Raw genomic sequence first — 18,127 nt, 5'->3', positions numbered from 1 at the left:
ACGGATGGAGTGATGAGGAATAGTGAGAGTTTAATAGAAAAAGACAAAAAAACGCATCAATTCTGAAATAGTGTGATACAGAGTAGTTTATCTTAAATTATTTTGATAACATTTCTACTATCAATTCAATTTTGTAATAAAGTGAGCTAATTAATTCCAATACACCTATTAATTGAAATTTAAATGATTTTTTCACTAGTACCGAGTCTACAAAATTTTACAAAATTATTGGGATGTGTGTGAATAGTATTAAAAATGGCAATAAAAATTAGATTTGTACGTTGAAAGGGAATTTTTTTTAAATAGTCAGTATTTCAAAAAAAAAAATTCAAAAAAAATTATACTAATAGTCTATTTTTGGGGTGTCTTAAGTTTAAGCGTCATCTCAAATATGTATATTTTTTATATGTACAGGGCTACACGCCACCCAGTCTATGTATGAGAGATGTAGGATTAGTCATATGAGAAGTTTCCTTAGTGTATTTTTTGGTTTTTTTTTGAAATAATAATAAATATTTCATATAATAAAAAAATCACCACATATGTTTGTCTGGTTCGGTTCACCGTAACAGTCTGGCTTCCGCACTTAGGCGCTCTCCTAACTCATTAAACTCTTTTTCTTTGAGATTTGTGTTGTATTTGGCTAGATGGCCCTTGTAATAAATATCTTTCCAGTGCGCTCATCGTCAATATAATTCGCCAGGTTACCAAATTATCTAGAATACCCGCTAGCAACAAGTCAGTTGCACATGCCGTCAAAGTTTTGTCATGGTGAGGGTGGTTGGGGATCGATGGTTGGTTGGTAGCACTGGACACTTGAATCGGCTTGGAAAAAAGACAATGTTTCTTGTTGCAATAGGGTTGGTATCCTCCTTGGAGTTTCTAGTGAAGGAGTGTTCTTGGATTGTAATGCATTCTTAGGATTCTTGTTGTGATATCCATGTGGGAAACCATGTCTGAAATAACAAGTTTCAACTGTGTGATTTGTTTTATTGCAGTTCGTGCAAAACGTTGTATTCTTGGAAGTAGGTTATCTTTACCATGGTTGTTGGTGTTAACATAGAGGATAATGGCTTTAGGTGCAAAAATAGATAAGAGAATGACTTGATGTCGAGCAATCAAAGAGTAAACGCGACTGGTGCTAGGAATGGATCAAGATGCAATATGTGTGTGTTGATATTGTGATAGTTATCATTCAACCACTTCAGAAAACATATGACATACTCCATGTGTTTGTAATTTCGCACAGCTTTGGCCAAATCACACGTACAAGGAGTAAGGCAAGAACAAGATGGGGTTGGCCATAAGTTTTCTAACTCATCCCAAAGGATGGTCGGTGAAATAGGTGGACAAAGATCGATCAATTTGTTGGATATAATGCAGTTAAAGGAGAAGATCGTAATAATGAAAGTGATTACCTTTGGTAAATCGTTCGCGGAGATCTTCCCATAGATTAAATGAAGAATCGAAACAAATGTTACTTTGTATGATGTGAGGTGAAAGTGTGCGGTTGATCCAAGATATAACCATGTTGTTCGCGTGATCACAAAGCTCAAAGTTAGGGTCAGAGAAAGAAGGTTTTAGAAGACCGTCATTGATGAAAGAGAGCTTGTACTTGTATGTTAAAGTGCGACACATTGACTTTCTCCATTTTTTATAATTGTTATCATCAAGAGAGAGTGCAACAATGGTGGCACCGAGATTCTTACCAAGATGAAGGTAATAAGGGTTTCTTTTGGGTTTAATGTTGGATTTGTGGAAGGGTCATTGCTAATGGTTGTGTTCTTGGGGCTTTCGTAGTTTGTGAATTTATCCTTTGAATCATCGTTAGAAGCCAGGAAAATAAGATGAAAAAAGGTTATGCAGGGGAAGATGTTGAAGTGGGATGGATGGATTTATTCACTAAAACCATATTACACAAATGTGAAAATGAAGAAGATGGCCATTGGCGCCAAGATTCAATACGAAAAATCAAAATGGAAAATTATTGTTGTTGTTATCTCATAAACAAGTTGGACCAATATATATATACAACCATCATGGGTCAGCCACTATACAAAAGGAGATAGGTCCAATACAAAACAAAGAAAGTCCAAAAGAGAACATTCTTATACTATATAAAACACCTCTTTAATCTTGGGGTATATGGAATGTAAGTCAAGCTTAGAAATTTTGGAAGAAAAAGGTTTGAAGTCTAAAAGTTTGGTGAAAACATCTGCAAGCTAATGCGAAGAAGGCATATGAAAAAATGAAAAAGATGTTTTTGGAGCTTCTCACGCACAAGGTGACATTCCAATTCTTGGGGTATATGGAATGTAAGTCAAGCTTAGAAATTTTGGAAGAAAAAGGTTTGAAGTCTAAAAGTTTGGTGAAAACATCTGCAAGCTAATGCGAAGAAGGCATATGAAAAAATGAAAAAGATGTTTTTGGAGCTTCTCACGCACAAGGTGACATTCCAATTCAACGTGCTTAGTGTGTTCATGGAATGACGAGTTATTAGCGATGTCCAGTGGCGGAGCCAAGAAAATAAAAATGGGATGGCCGCTAAAATAAAATAAAATTTATGAATAAAAATATATATCATATTTTATATAAAAATTTAAAATTAAAATAAAATAAAATTGATTATCAAAAAATTAATGATAAACTCATAACTAACACTTGCACAAATCTCACTTAAATATAAATTGTCATACTATCTCAGAAAAAATTACTATAAATTACTAGTCAGAGACCCGTGCTGTCGCACGGGTGCATTATTTATGGTGTAGTATTTTTTGAATGATATGAAAAAAATATGAAATAAAAAGTTTGACCAAATTGTATATATAAAATAAAAATTAACTATTAAAAAAATTTATAAATAAGATTTTCATAGTCAATTTCACAATGCTTTGCAATTTCAACAACATATATTTTGAGGATTGGTAATTTAATTATGATATTGTGTAAATAACTAAAAAAAATGTAGTAATTTAGAATCTTCAAATAATAATCATGAATATATTTGGGGGCGACCGTTGTTGAAATGTCGCAAATTTCTTTTAAGGGCAGTTGGGTCTACAACCGTCGTAAAATATTTCAGATTTTTAAAAAATTATGTCCTAAAACTTTTTTTTCTTGTAGTGTGAGATGGAGAAAAAATTAATATTTAAAAATAAAGATTTTGTCTCTTGAATTAAAATAATGATTGATTAACTAAAATAAATATTGTCTTGTTAGTGACCCGTGAGATAAATACATTTTTCATCATGCTAATTAAATTAAAAAAATACATTATACAAATAAATCTAAAATGAATTATTTAATTATTAAATGATTATACAAAGAAAAATTGATCCATGAGACGGAAAGAGAATAAAAAGAATTTTAACATTTGAAAAAATAAATAAAATATGTATTATGTTGATAGTGACCTGTAAACTACAACATAATATCATGTAAATTTATTTAATATTGTATCATATATATTTACAAACATGTAAATTTAAAATGAATGATTCAATTATAAATTAATAATAATCATAAATATGCAACTATATTATATTTTCAATTGAAATTGTACTTTATAAAGAGAAAGAGAATGAGGTAGTGTCTTATGTTTTTAAAATTAAAAAAATACATTATACAAATAAATTTAAAATAAATTACTTAATTATTAAATAATTAAGCAAAGAAAAAAATTAATCCATGAGACGGAAAAAAAAAAGAATTTTAACATTTGAAAAAATAAATAAAATTGCTTTGGTTGTCTTTACAAATCTAAATTTAGTATAAACTTGCAAGACATGGCTAAAATTAAAACATAAAATTTCAATAATACTTTGTCCCACAAAGAAAAAAGAACTTTAACAAAATGCTTCACCAACAGAAAGCAAATTATATTCTGAATTTTTTTCTTCTTTAATCCTCTCAGATGCTGCTTCATAAACAGGTTACCGAAAGAAAATTGCAACTAAATTCTAATCTTATTTCTTTGCATTTCCTTCCTGAAAGAAAACATAATTTTGTTTCATATCACTATTTAAAAATCACAAAATCACAAAATGCACAATCTACCAAATATTTAACTACACAAATCTACCAGCATCACTAAAATCCTAAGAACTTTAGTCAATCTTAAACTTTTAGGAAGAAGAAGAAGAAAACCCTAAAATCGGAAAATACATAAAGGAAGAAAAACAAGTTACCGAACATGAAGATCGCAAAATCTAAAGATAGAGAACTCAAGGTTCCGGTAGTAACTATTGCGGCCACGAAGAAAAATTCTGATTCTATAGAAAGAGAGCATTTGTTTTTTTAGAGAGAGAAGAACATGAGGCTAAATCAAAAAAATGAAATGGTTGAAGAATGAAATACAACACAAATTTTGATCATATATGAAGGACAATTTAGTATTTTCCATATATAAATTAATAAAAAATAATAATTAAAGGGGTGGCCATGGCCTTCCCCTGTCCCCCCCTTGCCTCCGCCACTGGCGATGTCTATAGCAGAGGAATTTTCAAAATAAAGCAGAGCTGATGTCTTGAAATGGATGAGAAGTTCGTTGAGGATGTTAGCCAACCATTGAAGTTTACAAACCGTGAAAGCCATGGATTGATACTTTGCTTCAGTGGATCTTCTGGACAAATTATGCTGCTTCTTAGGTTTCCACGGAATTAAAGAGTCTCCAAGATAAATGCAATAGCCTGTGACTGACTTGCGAGTTTCAAGACATGTGGCCCAGTTGTAGTCTGAGAATGCCTTGATTTACATAGCTGAATTGCTTGGAAAAAGAAGACCTTAAGCATGTGAAGATTTAAGGTAACACAACACTCATAAGGCGACATTATAATGAAGATCAACAGGATTACTCATATGTTAACTTAGTTGTTGCACTGAGTATGACATATTTGGCCTGATGTTTAGCAGATAAATAAGCTGGCCTACTAATCCTCTGTATTTGGTAGGATCTTGTAAGGGTGTTCCATCAATAAATTACAGTCTAATATCACGAGCCATTTGAGTGGAGGAAGGCTTGAAACCGAGTAAGGTTGATCCGTCAGCATATGCACAACTGGAATAAATGGTACTTTGAGCAATGTAAGGTGAAAGTGTGTGGTTGATCCAAGATAGAACCATATTGTTTGTCTTATCTCAAAGCTCAAATTTAGGGTCAGAGAAAGAATGTTTTAGAAGATCGTTATTGATGAAAGATAGTTTGTTCTTTGATGTTAAAGTGTGACAGATTAATTTGCTCCAGTTGTGATAATTGTTATCATCAAGAGGGTGCAACAATGGTGGCACCAGGATTCTCTCCAAAATGAAGGTAGTAAATATTTCTTGGGTTCAAGATTGGATTTGTGAAAGGGTCATAGATAATGGTAGTGTTCTTGGCGTTTATGTTGTTGGTGGATTTATCCTCTAGATTGTCGTCAGAAGCCATGACAAGAAGATGAAAAAGGTTATGCAAAGGAAGATGTTGAAGTGAAATGATGGATATATTCACTTACAACATATTACACAAATGTAAACATGAAGATGGCCATTGGCGCCAAGTTTCAATATGAAAATGAAAATGAAAATTTTGTTTATCTCATAAATAAGTTGGACCAAGATACATATACAACCATCATGGGCCAGCCACTATACAAAAGGAGATAGGCCTAATACAAAATAAAGAAAGTCCAAAGGAGAACAATCTAATATTTGAGTGAGAATCTCTTAATGCACCCTTATGCGTTTTTAGAGGACCTTGGCGAAAACTCCAAAATACCCCCAGATTTTAGATATGCATTTTCGAATTCACTTTAGAGGAGATTTCGGATATGCATAACCGAAACAACATTTTTTCCAAAATCAGGGGGATTTCGGATATGCATCTCCGAATTCACCTCATAATTTAAGTTCAGGGTTTCTTATGGAGACGGGACGAAGAGCAGGGAAATATTCTCCGAACATTCTCTGCCCCGTTGACATCCCTACATGCCACTGATGTCTTGTTGATTTGTCAGTGCATACAGTAGCATGGGCAAGAAGCTTTGGAGTTAGGCGTGATTGAGAGAGTCGGTCCTGAAGTGGTGGCCATAATAGAAAGGATGCTTAGAGTGTTATCGAGTGCTGCAGGATAGAGGAGGTAGAGGAGGGATCAGGGGGTCAGGATACAACATACGCAATAGGCTATCTGTCTTTCATTTTTTATTTGCCGATGTATTGATATTATATTCCGTACTTCATGAACAACATTTGTATTTTATTTTGATGTATCAGAATAATATTACTGATCTTCATTGTGTTTGTTTTATTATTATTTTTATTTGTGTGTTTATTCACGGTTTAACCAAATTACGGCAAACTGACATTGTTCATTTTTAAAGAATGTCAAAATCAATTATAAGCATGTTTGAATTAGCTTTTGAAATGGCCAAAAGCAATTCTATATGCGTAGAATTGATTCTGGGTGATATTGAGATGTTTGGTTTATCAAGAGTTGAACTGATTCTACTCGAAGCTAGAATTTGTAGCTTCTACCTCCAGAAGTGATTCTGGATAATTTTTACAATGAAATATTTTTCAAATCACTTTTACATAAATGTATTCAAACATAAAACAATTATGCTAAATTCAATTATATTATAATCAATTTTACCAAATTCAATTCTGCTAGAATCAATTATTTTCACCGCTAATCCAAACACATCCTATATTTCAGTCAATTATTCTGTCTAACCATATTTTCAGATATTTATTTTCAAAATGTCTCTAGATTTTTTCGATTAACCATATCCGAACTTTTTAATTTTTTTTTTTGTGATTTGTTTCAAGATGCCTATAAAAAAATAATTTAAATTTTTCATAGGTGTTTTTTCCTCCCTATCCTTATGTTACATTAAAAAGTTCTCTATTTGAGTTTGTATCCAAAGTCCAAACAAGGTATTACATGTCCGTCCAAAGTCTTTAACCCTCCTTTGCAATAATTTGAAATTACATGTCCGTCTAAGTTTGTCACCTTAAATTTCTTGTAGAAACATTTTGTCCGATATGGTTTGAATAGTTGCACCATATTATTCTAAAAAGAGACTTCTCTTTATCGGGACTCATTTTTCATAAATAGAAACTTCATTGAATAGTCAAATCAAATCTTGTTTTTGTTCCATTAAGATCTTTAACTTTTAAAACTCAAATAAGTAACCAATAACCTATCCATGAAATAAAAAAGAAGTACAAAATGCAGGGTGCTATAAATACAAGTTGGTAATACTAGGATTTATTGTCAAGTCTTTGTCTTGAACAACTTGAATTAAGACGACTTCAGAAATAATCCCAGACACAGCATCACAGTGTAATGCTGAAGCAGTTATTCATCGGGAGAGGTATTGTCAAATTCAACTGTAGCATATGCATTGTCAACAATATATGTCACATTTCCATTATATATTTCGTCCTCCCGGTCACTTGGCTATATGGTAGTACATTGAGTTTACCTTGTGAATTCCTATTGAATTTTAACATCATGCGTACTCCATCTAACGCTAACAATGAAGCAGTTATGTATACAGTATACACAGCTTATCAGTTCGTTTGTGCATCCTAAAAGCTACCACAAAATCAAATGTGATCAACAGCAACCAACCATGAAAATCAATTATAGCTCAAGTGAAAGAAATCCATAAGATGAAACACAATACAAGTATAAAATATACCCTGATTCTTCTAAGATGATAGTTAATCACTAACAAAACACTAGTAGCAAAAAAGAGAAACTAAATGTAGTTAAAGATTAAAGTCAGAATGTTCCATCTTTTCCAATCTAACAACAAAATGCAGCCAAGAATTCTAAACATTGATGGAACATAACATTGCATACTTCTAGAATCAGTTACTTCATTAGAGTTTTCAATCTAAGGCTTCAAATTGGCGTCCTTCCTAAAATCTTCCATTTTCTCTTCCAATACCCCCAAAGCAGGCCTAGCTTCATTCCCAGCCCCTTCGTTTTCAAACAAAGTTTCTACAACGTTCTGGAATGTTTCTTTTTCAGCAGCAAAAGCTTCTGGAACGCTCTTTGAGGCTCCTGCTTCCACTTTCTCACTTTCAGCCATAGAAGTTTCTGGAACTTTACTAGAGGTTTCTTTTTCAGCAGAAAAACCTTCCGGAACGTACTTAGATTCTTCTCCTACGGTTTTCTCAGTTTCAGTCGTAATAGCTTCTGGAAAGGTCTTAGATGTTTCTTTTTCAGCAGCAGAAGCTTCTGGAACGTTATTAGATGCATCTCCTTCCGCTTTCTCAACTTCGGACGCAGAAGCTTCTGGAATGTTCTTGGAGGTTTCTCCTTCCGCATTCACTTCTTCAGACGCAGAAAATTCCAGAACGTTCTTGGAGGTTTCCCCTTCAGGTTGATCACCTTTCACGATTTCTACTTCCGATTTCATTTCTTCAACCGCAGAAGCTTCTGGAACATTCTTCGAAGTTCCTCCTTCTGCATTTTCACCTTCAGCCGTAGAAACTTCTGGATCTTCTTTGAATGATTCCGCTTCCGCTTTCACTCCTTCAATAGCAGAAGGTTCTTGAACGCTCTTGGAAGTTTCTCCTTCCGCTTTCTCACCTTCAGACATAGAACCTTCTGGATCGTTCTTGGAAATTCCTCCTTCTGCTTTCTCACCTTCAGCCGGAGAAGGTTCTGGAACGATCTTGGAAGTTTCTCCTTTCGCTTTCTCACCTTCAGCCGCAGAAGCTTCATTACCTTCAGCTCTTTTCACCTTCTTCTTCTTCTTCGTCTTACTCGATGACTTTCTCAGATCTGGTAACTCAACTAAATTGGATCGTGATCGCTTCGCCGACGAACGAGTTTTTCTCGTCGCCGAGCGAGTTACTCTTCCCGGCGTCATCGTAGCCGCTGCAGTTTCCTCAGCCTTGCGTTTTCTTGGTGCCATTGTTGAAAAATGCTCTCAAATGTTCTCTCTCAAAATTCTCTCTATGAGAAATGCATGCAAATTACTTTCTCTGTGTGCTCTCTTCATACTCTAGCGTTTCATGTTTTCCCGCGCTTTGCGATTTGAACGGACGGCTTAGATTAGTTTTGGCATAAATTGACTGTTGATTACCTAACCCCTCAATTAATTTACACTTTTTTTTTTGTTGAGAATTCTTGGTTTCTCAACTAAAAAGAATTGAATTGAATACGAGCAATAAATATAAATGAATACTTTTTAACCAGGAATTATTTTTATTGTATTAAATTAAATATTTAATAGTGTGTTGAATTCGACCTATAATAGGTGTCACATTTAGAAAAAAGATTTGTCTTTATTCTATATTATTAATATATTTTTATATTTAATCGTCAAATTGTACACTCTTATCTCTAATAAATACTAAGAGTGTGTTTGAATGAGGTAATTGAAATTTTTTAAGGAATTCAAAATTCAAAGTAATTCAAATGGAATTTATTAGTTTGAATGAAGTATTAATATGATTCATTGTTAAATTTATAGAGTCATTTTCATAAATTTTAAAATTTTTTGGGCCAAATTTAAAATATGAAAAAAATCAATTTGAAAATTTCAAGGGAGCAATTTGTAAAATTTGAAAATTATTTAGGGACTTATTTGCAATTTTTTGAAAATTTTGGGAATAAATTTATAATTTTCATAAAATATAAGGACCATTTTTTAAATTTTGAAAAATTAATAATAAACAATTTACCATTCAAATTATGGAGTAATTTCAAACTCTTTACTTTTTTGTGCCATTTGAAATTTCTTAAATTTGATTGAATAAAATACTTTATAAATTTATATCATTTTAATAATTCTTCATTTTTTTAATCCAAACAACGGATTTTAGTCAAGTCATTTTAGATTTCCTCAAAAATTTACATTCCCTCATTAAAATTCTTCTTCCAAACACACTCTTAGTAAAATCATTATTATCTATCTTTCATTTATTACTGTTTCTTAATTTATGCGAAATGATAAAAAATGTAACAAATGATATGGGATGGAGGGAGTATTATTTAATATCATATTAATTTTTAATATAATTTTATTTTAAAATAAATTAAAAAATTTAAACTAATTTTCATTGAAGACCCTAATACTTACTAAAAATTAAAAAATATATTAATGTCTTAGCTTCAAATAAAAATTAAAAATATCATATTCAACTCTGTTAATTATTATTACTAGTAAAATATTTGTGTTATCGCACGTGTTCTGTTAGGTTGATGTACTGAATGTCATGGTGTAAGTTTGTAATATCTAATTTTTCAGCTGAAAAAATGTACTTGTTCCGTGCTAGAAAAAGAAATATATGTAGTCACCAAAGTTGTGATGGTGGAGAGCTTATGATGCGATAGAGCGGGAGGTATACATGTAAAGTTAACACTCTAACGCTCAAGTCAGTATGTGAATGAGAGAGAAAGTATTCAAACTGTGTTTGTCCTCCAAGATCTTTGATATATTTGGGGGTTTGTACAAGACTCTCAAAAGCGGATTGTGGTAAAGTAAAAGCTTTGGAGTTAGGGGAATCCAAAGGAGTTGTGCGAGAACGGCGAATAAAATTGGAAGTTCTTGGGTTTAATAGTCACTATTAATCGTACACGAAAACTTTAGAGTTAGGAGAACCCAAAGGAGTACCTAAGATTCGATAAATCAATTGAAAGCTATTTTGTCTTGGTCTTTCTAAAGATCAAATAAAGAGAAAGGGTTGAATCAACAACAAACAGTTAAGGGTTTGTGGGATTGCTCTTGGAACACTTCTATTGTAATACTTTTTGCAAAGTAAGAAGTGATTTCTCAATTTCATTTGAAATTGAGGGCAAGCGTAGCCACTAGCGAGGACGAAGTGATGAACTGCCTTAACAAATTCTATAATACACTGCATTCCTCTCTCATTTAATAAACACAACATATCAAAGACGTGTATTTTATAGTATTTAATACTATATAAAAGATAAAATTGAATTTTTAGTATGTTCACCCTTATTCTAGGAGTGGATAAAACAATCCCTTAATAGAACAAATTATACTGAAAATAATTTTGGTTATCCAAGTTTTATGTTTGTTTTGATTGGGTTTTTTTTCTAAATTCTAGTTAGAGTTGGAGTCCCTCTCCATCTCTTTCTTTGCTTAGAAAATAAAATAAAAATAAGATGGTTATATAATTAATTTAGATTTAATAAAATATATATTTTCTCTATCATGTTTACTATTCAAAATAAGTTGTTAATTTAGTAAAAAATTGGTTAAAAAATATATAGTTGTTATCATAATTATTTTAATCTAAATTGTTATATTATTAAACAATGTATTCCAAAAACAAACAGCAGTTGGAATGATGAAAAAAATAATTGAAAGTAAATAATTTGTTTGATAAGTACAATTAATTTGAATGATTTATTTTCACTGAGAGTGTAAAATAGTTTTACACGTCATCCAATAGAAAGCTATCAATTAGCCATATTATTACATTATTTTTTAAATAAAAGACTGATTTAATTGGATACATGATGGTGATTGGTTGACGTGCAAAAATCAGTGCATCACACCTTTTCTCTTGTATTAATCCATTACTTACACAAATTATAATCCATTACTTACACAAATTAGTGTTCTAACGAATATAAAAGAATTTAAGTGAAATATTTTATTTTATTTTATTTTTAGTAGAACTAAGAATACATACATATACATATTATATAATTTGGGCATATTTATTTAAAAATAAATATTGGTGGAATTCTATATGATTAAACTTGAATTTATGGAAAACATATATCATTTTATGCATACCTCTTCAAAAAAGAAAAAATATGAAAAACGTGAAACAAATTTCAAGTGGTGCTTCAATCTCTCCTTCAAGTGGGCCTTCTTCTTCTTTTCAATTTCATGTTTCAGTTGTAAATCTTTCATAACAATTTGAATTTCTTGTTCTTGTTAGTGGCAAGTGTATCATCTTCTGGCAGCAATTTTTTGCGGTGATTATCAATTCTCATTTTCCGAACAAATACACAGACATTTATACCCGTACTCAGCTGACATGTTACACGTTTCTGTTGAAGCCCATTTGAATCCTAACAATAATAAATTTATTATAAGAATTTTCATATAATGTATATCCATTTTGTTGAACAGACATTTAGAAAGAGATTTACATAACATTTAAGCATTTATATTAGAAAAAATGAATAGTACTATATGTACCTCTCTTTGCATGCCTTGCACATTTTCATATGCCTCATGTGCTTCTCGTTGACTCTTAAAGATAGCTAAGGCAGAATACTTGTCTGCGGCACCACTCCGGGTAGACTGCAGCAAATTTTACCATGGATCAGAACTAAAACAAGGAAAACAGTCTGGTGATTCAATTTCAACTGATAAGGCATACTAATATACTATACCTTTTCTTCTATTGTGAAGTCTCCAGGAACAATTTCGTGTAGCGTTTCACAGGTCACAGTGGTTGGTATTCTGTGAATAAGCAGCTTCGACATCTCACTTTCTGAAACCTAAAATGTGTTAAAAATAGTAACTAACTAACCACCGTGAGTATAATAACAACACCTCTGAAAATGTATACAATACGATGACTTACAAGCTCTTGAACCGTTAACGGAAATGGCTTATCAATATCATGTTTGATCTTTGCAAGAACAAGTTTCATTGTTGCACATGCATCATCTTGACAATCATGTGAAGCACCCTTTTTCCGAACTTCGTGGCCTAACACAGCCTGTCACAACAAACTATGATAAGTCGTTAATCCTAGATTAATATTTGCGGCATTTCTTTTTCATTAATCTTCATTCAAAACACCAAAGTCTTACGGAAATTCTTCCAAAGGAGTAAATATGGACACAACTCGTAATAATATTTCATAACATAGATGGTGTTACTTGCCTGACACAAACTATTTAATGAAGGTCTCCTGTGAGTAGCTCCATCCATGGGTTGGAAAATGTATGCAGTGTCGATCACTCTATCATAATATAGCTTCAGCACTGCAAATGACTGCATTTAGTAAAATGATGCAGCACTTCATATACATAGAAACTAGGAGTAGGTCATTCAAGGACACAGATAAATAAAATGTACATCACTTACCGCGTAGATCATTATGCAAACTGTGTCCAACTAATATGGCTCCACTGGATAACCACTTCTTCATCAATTTCTATGAAAGCACAACACGTTTCTTCATTAAGCATTTGAAAGGACGATAAAGGAAAACCACAAAATGAACCATAAAATTACTTGTATATCAGCTAAGGAGCGAGTCACGGTCTCTAGATCTTTAGAAGAGACGCCGGTAATCTCTGTTCTGTAGTCTTTGATTGCTTTCTCCGGTTTAACAAGTTCGCGTAGTTTGACCTGAAAAGTTCTAAAATTATTAATCTTACAGAAGCTCAATCTTTGGGTAGGTAGGGAAGAAGGGGACTGACGAGAGTGACCAAGTAAAAGGAGGAACTGGCACAAATTATCACCTCTAAATTGTGATCTACAACACAAACTTCGACTAATGCTTCAGTCCCATCTTCGCAAAGAACCATTTCACAATCAACAGCAAGCATTGCAGTAGATTTTATCCCCTTGGACTTCTCTTTAATGTTTATCACTAACCATCCCTTCATTTTCCACAAAAAAGCCAACATAGATAATGAATAACTGCCTTGTTTGACTAAAATCTAACATAACCCATATGTTTATAAATTGTAGAAGACCATTGCTGAATAAACTAAACTAAAGCAAATGGTAAAAAGGTGTAAGGATGATAAAAAAAAAAACTCAATTCTAAACATGATCAATTGATAAAACAAGGACAACGACCGTAGCATATTGCAAAGTAAAATTAAGCATTGCCTTGCACACACGGACCTTAATAAACTACGCACTTTGTTCCATATTTATTTATATTTAAGGGGACACACAGATCAAGAAATAATGAATTGTAAATCTTTGGACTCAAATTTCCTTATTTCGTTTCCTATTTTCCCTAATATTTGTTGTTAATTGCATTCTAGATTAGCATTTCGAATTGCGTGAATTGACCAGAAATTTCAAGAACAGATAATCATAACAGACCTTGTCAGTGGATGGCAATGAATAATCCTTTGCGTGCCGAGGGTGCTGGCGAGTTGCTTGGACTAGACTCTGCACTCCAACGTTTAAGGTTAGAAAAACATAGAAGAATCATGAATAAAAAAAAGACTAATTACTATTTGACTTTGAAATTGAAAATCATGTAAATCCAATCATCTGTCACAAAACACAATCAGACAATGTCATTGCTAAGTTTAAGAGATTATATGCATCAGGCAATTATCAGTTGTGGTCTCTTGAACTTTAGATTTTGCGTTCAAATTCGGTTACAGCAACAAGACAAATTCAACTTGAAAGTCAATGTTTAAATGGGAAGAAAGCAACAATGTATAAAAGCTATCCTGATCTTGTGCAAAGTGAATGAACATACCTGCTCAGGGAAATCATGAGATCTATCTTTCAGTCGCTCTATCGTGCGTTGATTTGAAGGATAGCGCATGATGTTATCAAAAAACTGAGCACAAGAAGAACGGTAAGATTCATGATATGGGCTATTAACTTTATTTTAGGAAAAGATTACCTTTAAATCCTCTTGAGTTGAGAATGTCTTGAGAAATTGAGCCAAAAGCTGATGGGACCTCTTTGATGGATCACTCAAAGATGCCCCAAATTTCTTATCATGACTGTTCAAGAATTCTTTCCAGCCTCCCATTTTACCCTTCATGCCTTTTTGTTGTACCAATTTTACAATATCAACCAGCAGCTACAGACATGAAAGAATGAACTCGCCGGATTGAGAAGAAAGAAAGACGGAAAGATTCTCTTGATTGAATTTCAAAAACAAGACAAAAAGTTTCAATGCAGAACATTCATTGATTGCTGATCATTTAAAAAAGTTACCTTCTTTTCTGCTGTGTCTATCTTGGCATCCATTGGGAGTTAAGGAATAGTTGCTCAACAAAACCTGATTATCATATAAGTAAAGCAGTTAATAGTAGAAACGAGATTGGCGTCAAACCACTCATCACCAGTGTAAGTAGAAACGAGATTGGTTGTTACCAAAAAAAAAAAAAAAAAAAGAAACGAGATTGGTGTGCTGACTCGGTGTTAAACTCGGAAGGCAAAAATCAGTAAAATCGTCCGTTCCAATTTATGGGCGCTTCAGTTTTTAAGGGTTTTTTTCTTTAAAGAACCCTAATTATGTGAAAACGGGCCTGGGTCGAGTCATTAAATAGTACTTATTTCCACAAACAACTGAGAAGCAGAAAATAGCGCTGAGCGCGAGGATCTTGAGGAACTGTTTCTTGGAATGGATTTGCTGAAACGGAACGATTAATGGCAGCGCAGGATAGCATGTGGAGCATTGTGAGAAAAATGGGGTAACGGTAACCGTAGAAGCTGAGAAGAAGAACACCCGGTGTTGGAGAAGTACAGTGAGGCGATTATGAAACATGTTGTTAGAAAATTGTTGGATTCGATTACGTTGTTGTTGTTTCTTTGATCACTTGGTGGTGTTGATGGAATGTCTAGAAGTTGATCGTTTGAGTCTAGTGATAGTAATCTTGGATTGCTCATTCTTCTTGTCGTCCATGTTTGTGTCTCCATCATTGCCAATGAAGATGTTCATGTTGTTGTTTGGATGTTGTTGTTGTAATTGGATAACAATAACATGGAGATGGATTTGTTTTGCTTTGATTTTTGTGAGGAGGAGCATTAGTCGATTAGAGCACCCACATCTTCCTATTCATGTATGTAGACTGATTTATTTAGAATAAAATAATGTTATAATAAGAATGATTTATTTTAATTTTTAATATATTTTTTACAATTCTATCTTTTAATTGAGATAAATTTCTTCATTCCCAATATAAAACAAGGGTATTATTGTAAAAACAACATTCTCTCTTATCTTTATATCTTTTTCTTCATCTTATGTGAAATAGTGTGTTGAGTCACTCATTGTAAAATGGAGAGAAACAGAGAGATGGAGAAAAACAGTAAGATAAATGGATCTCGTCTAATATACTTCACACTTTTCAATTATTTAAACTACGTAATTATATTTTCTAAATATTTATACTACTCATTTAAAACTTTAACATGTTACACAAAATTTACATTATATTTTAAATTTATATTTTATATTAATATATATAGTAATATATAATTAAAATAAATTAAATCCATTATATCAAAATTTATAAATGTATATCTATATATAATAAAAATATTCAAAAAGTAAATAATTAAAAAATTAAAAAATATATTAAATAACATATTACATGACACATAAGTTATGCAAAAATAAAAAATAAAATAAAATCATAAATATTAAAATAAACTATTAGCATAACATATAATAAATGTTTAAAATAACTTCTAATTCTAGTTATTCTCATGTCCAAAATATTCCCATATATGTTCTATTAAGTCCCGTTGAAGGTGTCGATGAATTTGCTTATCGCGAACATTATGTCTTCTACGTAAGAACTCTTAAAAATCATTATTAGAATCGTTTGGTGGTGTAGTCGGGTCATTGCCCAAATGATCATAAGAATAATCAAAATTGTCATCATGTGTGGCACGTTCATCTTCAACAATCATGTTGTGCTATATGATGCACGTGTTCATTATACGTTTAAGTGCATCCAAGTGTCAAGGTCGAGTTGGGTTACGTATGATCGCAAAACAAGATTTTAGAACTCCGAATGCTCGTTCGATATCCTTTCTTGCACCTTCTTCATGTTTAGCAAACAATTTTCTCTTATCCCCTTGTGGCATTGGGATGCTTTTCACAAATGTAATCCATTCAGGATAAATGTCATTTGATAGATAATAACCCATGTCGTATTCGTGTCGATTTATTGAATAATGGACCTCAGGAGTTCTCCCTTGCATAACATTGTTGAAGACATTCGATTGGTTCAGCACATTGATATCATTGTTTGAACCTGCTACCCCAAAGAAAGCATGCCAAATCCATAAGTCTTGTGAAGCAACTGCTTCAAGCATAACCGTGGGTTTACCATGATCACCTCGAACATACTGCCCTTTCAATGCAACTAGGCAATTTTTCCATACCCAATGCATACAATCAATACTCCCTAACATACCTGGAAAACCGCGTGTCTCCCCCATCTGTAGCAAGCATTCAATGTCTTCAATTATTTGCTTTCGCAAATACTGTGGCCCAAATAAACTAATCACACCCCTTGTAAACTTATCAACACATTTTAGTGTCGTGGTTTCACCGATTCTTAAATAGTCACCCACCCTATCAACAGATGTTCCATATGTTCCAATGAACCTCCAAGCCATTTGGATTCATCTGTAAATCATTTCTATGCACTCTGAAATGTGAACTTTTCATGTCCGTCTTGGTAATAAATATCGCATGCCGCAGAAATGATGTCACTCTCAGAGCTACCGCTTCTCTTTACAGCGACAACTTATTTGTAGCACCCAGCAAACTTTTGTACAAAAGGATTAATTTTTTTATGCCATCAACCTTTTAATGCCGACGAATTCCTCTCTGGAAAATTCTTGTGGCGGTGGTTGTTATAAGCTTTACCAATCCTCTTCCAGAAACTATCTCCCTTTTGATCAATCCCAACAATTGGATCCCTTGAAATGTTGAGCCATGATTGAATGAGAAGTTCATTCTCCTTTGGTTGAAATCTTATTTTTGACATATTCATAACCGATATAGTTTTGACTTCTTCCCCAAGGTTTATTGTTTCCAACTCATCTTGAGCTTGAGTGCAAAATTGTGGTGTTTCGGGCTCTTGATTATTTACTTCCTCATGACTATAATCCATTTGAACACCATGAAACATAGTAGGACTAGTTGATTGAGATGGAAAGTGTTGATAATAATATGGGTAATTTCTAAAGTGTGGATTATTTTGTTGATTTGAGATAAAAGTGGAATTTTGAAAATTTGAGTTATGATGTGGGTTCGGATTATTGAATGCATTTTGTTGATTTTTGATAAATGATAGAATGCCAAAATTTTGCATGAAATTGGACCAAGAATTAGGGTGGTTGAGGTTTATTAGCAAATAAAATGTGTAGAAAAAAAAGATGAAAGAAATGATTTAAATTTAGAC

The 18,127-nt window shown here is 32.6% G+C and overlaps 4 protein-coding genes across 5 annotated transcripts; all 4 read right to left on the bottom strand.

The window, feature by feature from the left end:
* Positions 1-7,883: 7,883 nt before the first annotated feature.
* Positions 7,884-8,912, bottom strand: LOC131598435 (protein IQ-DOMAIN 28-like). Its single transcript, XM_058871035.1, has one exon. It carries the CDS (start codon positions 8,910-8,912, stop codon positions 7,884-7,886), a length of 1,029 nt encoding a protein of 342 aa, XP_058727018.1.
* Positions 8,913-11,550: 2,638 nt separating this feature from the next.
* Positions 11,551-15,769, bottom strand: LOC131596221 (small RNA degrading nuclease 1-like). Of its 2 annotated transcripts, none has more exons than XM_058868826.1 (13): positions 15,078-15,769; positions 14,919-14,982; positions 14,599-14,781; positions 14,449-14,532; positions 14,061-14,129; positions 13,463-13,603; positions 13,233-13,349; positions 13,083-13,152; positions 12,879-12,979; positions 12,574-12,711; positions 12,380-12,487; positions 12,183-12,287; positions 11,551-12,052 (listed from the first exon to the last, which is right to left on the bottom strand). In XM_058868826.1, exons 2-13 carry the CDS (start codon positions 14,949-14,951, stop codon positions 11,888-11,890), a joined length of 1,314 nt encoding a protein of 437 aa, XP_058724809.1. In that variant the 5' UTR covers positions 14,952-14,982; positions 15,078-15,769; the 3' UTR covers positions 11,551-11,887. The 2 variants fall into 2 exon arrangements, with proteins under 2 accessions (XP_058724809.1, XP_058724808.1); XM_058868825.1 differs by having other exon boundaries at positions 15,120-15,768.
* A 904-nt stretch (positions 15,770-16,673) lies between these two features.
* On the bottom strand, positions 16,674-17,336 carry LOC131598434 (uncharacterized). The gene has a single exon (XM_058871034.1). The coding sequence runs from the start codon at positions 17,334-17,336 to the stop codon at positions 16,674-16,676; it is 663 nt and encodes a 220-aa protein (XP_058727017.1).
* Positions 17,337-17,521: 185 nt separating this feature from the next.
* LOC131598433 (uncharacterized) lies at positions 17,522-17,854 on the bottom strand. Its single transcript, XM_058871033.1, has one exon. It carries the CDS (start codon positions 17,852-17,854, stop codon positions 17,522-17,524), a length of 333 nt encoding a protein of 110 aa, XP_058727016.1.
* Between the last annotated feature and the right edge of the window lie 273 nt (positions 17,855-18,127).

Source organism: Vicia villosa, linkage group LG4 (genome assembly GCF_029867415.1).
Source record: "Vicia villosa cultivar HV-30 ecotype Madison, WI linkage group LG4, Vvil1.0, whole genome shotgun sequence".
Taxonomy (NCBI): domain Eukaryota; kingdom Viridiplantae; phylum Streptophyta; class Magnoliopsida; order Fabales; family Fabaceae; genus Vicia; species Vicia villosa.
Note: the sequence above shows the minus strand (reverse complement) of the source record. Positions and strands in the feature narration are given on the sequence as shown.